At 41.8% G+C, this 8,567-nt stretch overlaps 1 protein-coding gene across 5 annotated transcripts; it reads right to left on the bottom strand.

Moving 5' to 3' along the window:
• Nucleotides 1-665: 665 nt before the first annotated feature.
• Nucleotides 666-6,944, bottom strand: zfand6 (zinc finger, AN1-type domain 6). Of its 5 annotated transcripts, XM_080458781.1 has the most exons (7): nt 6,882-6,918; nt 6,066-6,184; nt 2,831-2,988; nt 2,091-2,208; nt 1,862-1,944; nt 1,436-1,540; nt 666-923 (listed from the first exon to the last, which is right to left on the bottom strand). In XM_080458781.1, exons 2-7 carry the CDS (start codon nt 6,092-6,094, stop codon nt 775-777), a joined length of 642 nt encoding a protein of 213 aa, XP_080314907.1. In that variant the 5' UTR covers nt 6,095-6,184; nt 6,882-6,918; the 3' UTR covers nt 666-774. The 5 variants fall into 5 exon arrangements, with proteins under 5 accessions (XP_080314907.1, XP_080314906.1, XP_080314908.1 ...); XM_080458780.1 differs by lacking the exon at nt 6,066-6,184 and having other exon boundaries at nt 6,882-6,944; XM_080458782.1 differs by lacking the exon at nt 6,066-6,184 and having other exon boundaries at nt 6,850-6,940.
• Between the last annotated feature and the right edge of the window lie 1,623 nt (nt 6,945-8,567).

The following is an 8,567-nucleotide window of genomic DNA, read 5'->3' as shown; positions in this document are numbered from 1 at the left end:
CACACACACACACACACACACACACACACACACACACACACACACACACACACACACACACAGTATAGAGGAGAGCCAGTGAAAGAGAGAAAGAGGGGAAATTCATATTTTACCTGCAATATTTCCTCCAGTTTTAGCAGTTTGGTGGCTGCTGGTCAGCCAACATGGCAACCTGCTGTTTTGCTGCAGAATTACTTCTGTGGTAAATTCAACTTTACAAAGTAAAACTAATGACTTTCACTTTCTCAGTCAGCCGTCAGGGAACTTTCTTAAGTGAAGCTTTCTGCCTTGATATTATTGCACTCAGTATTGTGCTGCTCTGTTGATACGCTGCTGCTCCAGTAAGGGAGTTAAAACATTTTTTATTTTTTTAAACAGAAATAAACAAAACGGCATTAATTACATTAAATTCTTTTAACAAGTTAAATGTGTCAAATCAATTAATTAAATGAACGCGTTATTTTTGACAGCACTAATATATATATATATATAAATATATATGTGTGTGTGTGTGTGTGTGTGTGTGTGTGTGTGTGTGTGTGTGTGTGTGTGTGTATGTATGTATGTATGTATGGAGAAGCAACAGGGCTTGGATAACATAAAAAGCTCTCGTATTCAGTGTTTGAAAATATAAAATCAGGTTAGAATCATACAGACATGGAGTTCACTGGCACACTTCTGAATCATCAGAGGAATCCAAACAAACAAAAAAAAAGAAGAAGGACTATGAGACCGGGAACGGCAGTTGGCTCGAGTTTTATTCACCGACTGCTTTCAGATCTTCTTGATCTTCTCTCCGGCTACCACGGGGTTTTCTTTCCTGATCTTCTCGGCCGCGTCGGCTTTGTAGTCAAAGGTGCAGTTGTGGACGTCGGAGTATCGATGGCGGCCACAGAACACATTCCCGCAGCGACAGTCGAAGCCTGAGACGCACAGATAAAGCGAACGTCAGAACGTCACAGAGAGGCTCACTCTTCTTCATGCTCGGTCATTTTCCCAACCGCTTAGATTTGACTCCTCCTTTAATTACACTGATAAAAATAAATGTGTTTGATTCTCTCTAGCAGGACGACAACCGATGAAGAGGTAATCTTTGGTGCGATTTCTGTTAAAAGCTACGGAAGCACCGATACCAATATTAGTAAAGGTTCCTGATACTGCAGGAAGTACTAGACGCTGAGAGGACGAGCGATTATCCCCTGTTCTTTATTATTAATGAGAAGACAAAAGTAAGAGACACTGTAAATTAACTTCTGCCAAAATATCAAGAGGAGAAAGATAGTTTGTGCGATTAGAGCAACTTAATTACCAACAGAGCTGTGTGTGTTGTGTGTGTGTGTGTGTGTGTGTGTGTGTGTGTGTGTGTGTGTGTGTGTGTGTGTGTGTGTGTGTGTGTGTGTGTGTGTGTGTGTGTGTGTGTGTGTGTGTGTGTTACCTGTCAGTCCGACTTTCTTGCGGCAGGTAAAACAGCGTTTCGTCTTGGCTTTGGGCTTCTCCTCAGTCTCCAGCGAAGACTCCAGCAGCGCTTCAGACTCAGAGGCTGAGGGAGAAAGTCCAAACTCAGTTGATAAACACGCACAGGCACAGATGAACACGTCTGGGAACTTCCACAGGTCAGGAAGAGCATGTAACCCTGTTTTATTCTCTCTTCACTATTCCCCAAATGATCCGTTCAGAATTTGGGCTTTGGGAGATCATAACGAGTGTCCTAAGCTATCTTAAGGTCTTTACCCTAATAGAGTTCGTACTGTGGAATGACCGTCTTGAATTGGGAACTATTTTAGATTTAAGAAGCCCATACTTTTCATTTGTTCTTTCTTGCAAACTTTGATACTGAAAGGGGAGAGCGAAGAAATCCTACTTTGTAATTGTTCTGCTGTCAGACTGGCTGCTGCTCCTGAGGTATTCTTCTCCTCTGAGGTCGCTGAGGTTGAAGGTGACGCACTGAGAGACAAACACACACACATGATGTCGAACAAACACAGCACACGTTATTAATAAAAATCTGGAGATAATGACATAAATCAGACCACGGTGAGATTTGTGGCGGATGATTTATTTCTAAAGCGATGGAAGGTGTTGCAACCTACCTGCAGTGTGCAGACAAAGTGTGTGCAGGGGACGAGGCTGCTGGTGAAGCGACTGGAGCGTCGTCTGAGCACTGGGCGCGCAGGGACTCTCCAATGTTGCTCTCAGTCGAGGAAGACCCTGCACAATTTAGTGAATCAATCACTTAATACCATCTGGTGCATTTTAGCACACAAAAGCGCATTCCGTCTGAATTTTTTCATTTCTACGTATTTTCCCAGAGAATCTCATAAAGATTTAAACCCCTTTTGTAGGAGAAACATTATCAAAGTAGGCCATTAAATATAACTTACAAACATAACAGATTCAGTAAACCAGGGATGTCTTGATTGGATCAGTCAGTTGTAGCATTTTAATTTAGAATTTTTTTGCACGCCACACTTTTCAGTTTTTTATTTGTCCACAAATTTGCAAAGCGCGTATCTTTTCCCTTCCTTTCTGGGGCGAGACCATTCAGAGATTGAAAAATACATAAAAGAATCTTAACATTAATTCTAACATGCACAGGCAGCCAGTGGAGAGAAGCCAGAACAGAAGTTATGCGTTCCCTCGTACGTGCTCCAGTTTGAAGGCGTTTGAAGTTTGAAGACTGGCTGACGCCAACATAAAGTGTGTTACAGTAATCCGGCCCAGGTGTAATAAAAGCACGGATTACTCTCCCCAAAAGTGCTGTGAGAGCGAGACGACGTCCTGGCTCGGAGCTGGTTTAGTTAATCGCCAATCTTCCTGTGTGAGCGTTCACCTGGTAGGCTGACATGCCCGCTGCTGTTCTGTCTTTGAAGGAAGTCTTTGTAGCACACCGAACACATGCCATTGTTCCTGGGGTTGCCGTAGAAACCACACCCGGTGGAACAGAGCAGAGGGCGCTGGCTCTGGTTGGTCTCCTGGGCCATGTCCCTCCTGTAGGGGGCAGAACGGGAGAGGGGTGGTAGGTAGAATTTTTAAAGGGTTTTGTTAATGGTGACATTTTCAAATATTGTATCTCTTCATTTGGCATTTATTAGTTTTGTGGGTAAATTCAATGTAAAACTGAAAACTGAAACTAGTTTTTACTACATGTTGTGTCAGTTAAACACAATAGACCTCATGCTACATGGTTTCTATGAGTGATTTAGGAAAAAATCCAATCGCCCTGTCTGTGTTAAGAGTCCTCAGTCTGTACAGGTAAACCTCAAGCGCTCCCCATGATATGCGTCTCTTTGCATAGCATCTACTGGAGTGTGAAAGGGTGAATAAAAAAGGTGTGAAGAGCTCCAAGACTGGTGACTCGTCACATCAATCCTACACTTCTTACTGAAGAACTCTGAGGTTTACAGCAGATGTACCGTCATTATGTGTTACGTTTAACTCAGCAGTTCGAAGTATACCTTGTAATGTTACACATTACGCCTTCTGTCACGGGTAATTTTCTTTTGACTGTCACACTTTGGTGAGACGCCTTGGACAGCAGACTTTGTCAAACTTTGACTCAGACAATGTCTTCAAGTGAACACGCAAAGCTATTGCTGAGTCTTGGGTGCATTTCGATGAATACATTAGTCGGATTGATGCGCTGGTTTATATTCATCAACAATAACACCCGATTTAGTCAGTGGATCAGTCCCATAGTGCTTTGTACTGTATTGGATGGATTTTCCACTTTTGTTATGTGTATTACAAAATCATGCTTATGTTGTTTTAGCGCTCCCTTTATATGTACAGCACTTGATTCTTTTTTTTATCTGCGAAAAGTGCTTTATGAATAAACTCTAGTTTTGTTGGCCATTCCTGATGAAGTAATAAGGATGGATGTGTTTTGGTGGAATAATTGCGCTTGTTAAATAAATTTAAACTGAAATGTTCTCCTGAAGACTAAGAGACATGAGCAGAACATGTTTGCACATATACACTCAATGATGGAATAGAGATCAGCAAATCAGTGTTTTTCCTACATTTCATAACTGCCTATGTGCTGGTAGCTCAAGTTAGGTTCATTTCACAACACAGCACGCTGTGAGAGAGAGCTCCGTGCTGTGCTCTGTGGCATTCAGGTTACAGGGTGGCATGAAACTCGCCTGTGTTTTCAAAGTATTTGAGACTAAATTACTCTGAAATGACTTATACTATGCAGGATGCATGAATAAAAACACATGCAGTGCCTCCCTCTCTTTTGATCAAAAGCAAAGTCATCCAACTGATTTTTAAGCCTAAAGTTGTAGCGTTGCAGCCGGTTTGGCGTTCTCTCTGTGAGATGCTCACAAAAAACTTTTTAGTATTTTTTCAAACCTGGATAACGTTCAACAGAACCAAACGCCATAGCCAGGTTAGCAGCAAAGCAAACAGAGTGAGGTGACAGGGTTGGATAGTGATGTTGTCATGTGTGGGAAAGTCAGGAGCCCGATCAGGAAGTTTAGGATCATAAAAACAGCCACGTTAGATTATCTCCAAAACGACAGCTCTTCTCACTAAGTAGAAGGTAGAAAAAAAAACAGTAAAGTGGCAACAAGGCCTTTTTTGTACATTGGGAGCAAAGGTTTGTGTGGCCTGACTCAACAAACACGCTCCAACTGCAGCAGAAGCAAATACTGGTTGAAATATAAAGGTGTCTGAATACATAGTGTGTAGGAACACTCTGCGCATAAGAGATCTAAAATATCTGAGGTGGATGGGCTCCGTTATGACGAATGTTAATAGAGGAACTGAGGAGTCATTTCCCTCTTTAAAGTTTTAAAGTGTTCACATAACGGAGCACAAGACATACTAACCAACGCACTGAAGCTCATGGGTCTCCTAAACCTGAAATGTGACCTGAGATTAAACAATGTTTCCACATTTTTTGCTCAAACGGTTAAAAAACAATTGATATAATCTATCCGATTCTTTTCTTTCATTTTATGTACACGGTCTATATCCGCTCTTAAATATCTTGTTTACTTCCTGTTAAGGGAAAATTCAGGGAATAAAAAAAACCCCAGTAACTTCAAACTATTGTTTCATATTATAAGTATGAACATTATTAGACATTTGAAAGGTAACTCGGCACAAGGGGGTCTGAAAGAAAGTGCTCATCACAGCGTTTATAAGAGAAATGCACTAAGACAGACCCATTGAGTGTTTCGACTGTGAGGTCATTCTTTGCATATTCTCCACAAGAGAACAGGATGGGTTGGCTCTTGGCAGCAGATGGAATCGTACACATTTGTTCATGTCAGACAGAAACTCCACCTGTGACTTTCTCTACTGCTTGGCAAGTCCTAGTTATGGCGATGAGCAACAGGTTTACACACACTGAACTCGTTCGAGGGCAAAGGCAGAAGAAGTATTTGGACAAAATGTAAGTGTTTTCGGAGGACTGCAAACCACGACTCCAATGTGCCTCAGTTTAAGTACATCTATGTTTTGTACAATTTTTTAAATGGATATTTGGCTTAAATCAGTAGTTCTCAACCTTTTTTTTTTTACCTTGGAGTTCCCAATAATACCCCCAAAAACAGCTTAGGATGCCCTCCCATACAAAAGACCTACACATAAAAGCCTTGGGACATTTTCCAGGTCTGCTCAAGGTTTAAAAAGTCTCTTTTGGTGGTTTTGTTTCACTCAAGCCCCGTTTACACAACAATGTCCTCAAGTGCAAACAGAAAACGTTTGTTGTGTTTTGAGTGTCCATTTACACAACACTGGTGCTCAGAGCCACTGAAAACGCAACTTTTTGAAAATGCTAGAACTCCATCTCCATGTAGACGGGTGAAAACTTTACTTTTTGAAAAAGGTTTTCAAGGTGGAAACGTTCCAACACCGTCTCCATTGAAAATGCGGAAAACACAACTTTTCAGCAACGAAGCTACAGCGCACAACACGCCCATAGAAAATAGTTCTTTTGCACATGCAAAGTCGACAGTCACTGGAATAACAATCCAACTTGGTCGTCTGTCTGTACGAATGTCTGTGTACTAGTAATAATGTTTATATCGACTGTTCTCTGTGTGTAGTTCCATTACAGAAACAAGGTCGACTCATGTCCTGGCATGACAACTTCATCATTTTCAGCAGTTCCGCTGTTTCAGTGTTGAAACGGACATCATTTTCAAAACGTTCCAGTGGAAATGCGATACTTTTTCTGAAATGAAAAAAACAACAACCACATTTCTCACTTGAAACGTTGTCGTGTAGACTGGGCCTTATTTTTTAATAAACATCTGAGCAGACAAAGCCTTCGGTTCCTCTTGTAATCTCTGGCGACCCCCATGGAGGTCTCGGACCTTAGGTTGGAAACCACTGAACATTAGCCTTCCTTTGCAGTCATTCTGCATTGTGGTTGAGTATATATATAAAAATTAGGACAACAGAGGTAAATGGGAAACCAAACTATCAGTATTACATGTAAGATGAAGTAGAATTTAACTGCACAGAGTAGAAAATACGTTCAAATATGAGAAGTCTGAAGCGACCACGTCTGACACTGTTCGAGATATGACTCAGGCAAACACAACTTATCAAACCAAGCAGGCACCCTCCTAAATGAATTCCCAGCCGATCATAACTGCACGTCAGTCACAAATTAAACCCTTATATATGTGAGAAAAGAGAAAAGTGGGGCAACCACAGACTCAAAGTGTCAACAACACAGTCGACCGCTCACTTCCTGCTTCAACAGCAGCCTTTTGTTCCAATAAAAGCACCGCGACCAGGCTCCAAACACACACACAAACACACGTCACCGCCACCACAGTCTCTCGAAGGGCTTCTTTAGCTTGTTAGCATTAAACTATGTGACTGACCGACCTCGATAATCGCCCCAAATTCCTTCTCTGCACCTCCTTTTTCTTCCTTTATACTCAGTTGACATCCGACATCATACTCATCCAGCTACAATGCCCGATACACAGTCGGCTGCGATTGGCTGGTGGCGGCTCGGGCCACGCCCACAGGTTGAAGCCCATTGCCTGAGCGGCGCGTCAATCATTTCATATTGTCTTTAATAAACAGCTGGTTGGGGGAAGGGAGGATGTCATGCTGCACAACAGAGAGCTGATGGGCTCAAATAAACAGGTTTTTCATTAAAGAAAAAAAAAAAAAGTGTGTCAGAGGAGGAATAAAGTAGAATACTGCAATATGTTGAAATCCCATTAAGTGACAACCAAACAAAAAGTTATCCATTTTACACACAGTACTGTGTCAATGGATTTCACTTATAGAGCATTTTCTACAATGTAGAGTTGACACGCTCTTTCTGTGCATGAGTGAGTTTTCTCCATGCATTCTGGTTTCCAAAAACATGCATGTGAGGATAATAGGTGTCTAAACCAGGGGTGTCAAACATAAGACACACAAGGCCACAAGTGGCTCAAATCTGGCCAACCAAACCACTAAGCAATTTGAAAAAAAGAAAAAAAAAACAACAACAAAGAAACTATCAACTTTTTAACAGTTTTCTTAAGAGCAGTGGACATAACACAACACTGAGTTCCGAGCTGGGATATCAGTGATGCTGCTCATCACGGCGAGCTACTTCATTATTGGCAAGCGAGCATCAGCCTCAAAGCCATGCTGTCTGGGTGAGTCTGTAAAAACCTAATGCAACAGCTCTAGAAGACATTTTTTGGACATTTCACTTTTTTTTGCACAAGGAGGTTTCACTAAAATTGGCTTTATGTTGAGATTGTAGCAATTTCACTAGCAATTGTAACTTTTTGTGAAACTGTAGATATTTTCATCATGTATTCGCTGTACCACATCAAAGAAAAACTTTCAATGTTAAATTTACAGTTGATTCTGGCACTATTTTACCAGTGCAGGCCACTCAAGATGTCTTTTGGGCTGTATGTCACTGAATTGTGTTTGACACCCATGTTCTCGGGCCCCCATTTGGACATTGCCAGGCCAACGCCACTAGAACAGTTGAGCACATCGTAAAAGGAGAAATTTGCCAAAGCCTACTCAGCAGCTACAGATCTGCAAGTCAGGATAGGGCAACACTCCTCTCCATGAACTCCAACACTCCAACTACGTCCCAGACATTTTAACTTGTTGCCCTATCTTAACTTTTTGGGAATATTTATCTTTTGGAAAACAGATTGTAAACATTGAGTTAGTGCATACAATTCATATTTATTGAGTCTGCCACTCAATCCAGCTCTGAACAACCTTCAACTGCACAGCACAATGCATCTTGTTAACAAAAGCTATTTTCAGTTCCTCCTAACAGTTTCAGTAGCGGTTGCGTAAATAGACGGGAATGGGCACTCGGGAGAGCGCACACCTTCTGCAACGCCACATTTGTCACCATAGAAACTAAGGTTATTTGATCCACCATATCACTCCTTCCATCATTTATTATGGGTGTTTGAATTGCTTCATGTTATCAAAGTTTGACACTGACATACACACATTTTACAATTTCTGAGAAACACCCCCCCCCCCCCCCCCCCCCCCCCCCCCCCCCCCCCCCCCCAGAGGATAAGGAACTGAAAACCGAACATTTTAGCGTTGGCTTGATATCA

The sequence above is a fragment of the Lipophrys pholis genome (genome assembly GCF_963383615.2).
Source record: "Lipophrys pholis genome assembly, chromosome: 2".
In the NCBI taxonomy this organism is placed as follows: domain Eukaryota; kingdom Metazoa; phylum Chordata; class Actinopteri; order Blenniiformes; family Blenniidae; genus Lipophrys; species Lipophrys pholis.
This window is presented reverse-complemented; position numbering and strand designations above follow the sequence as displayed.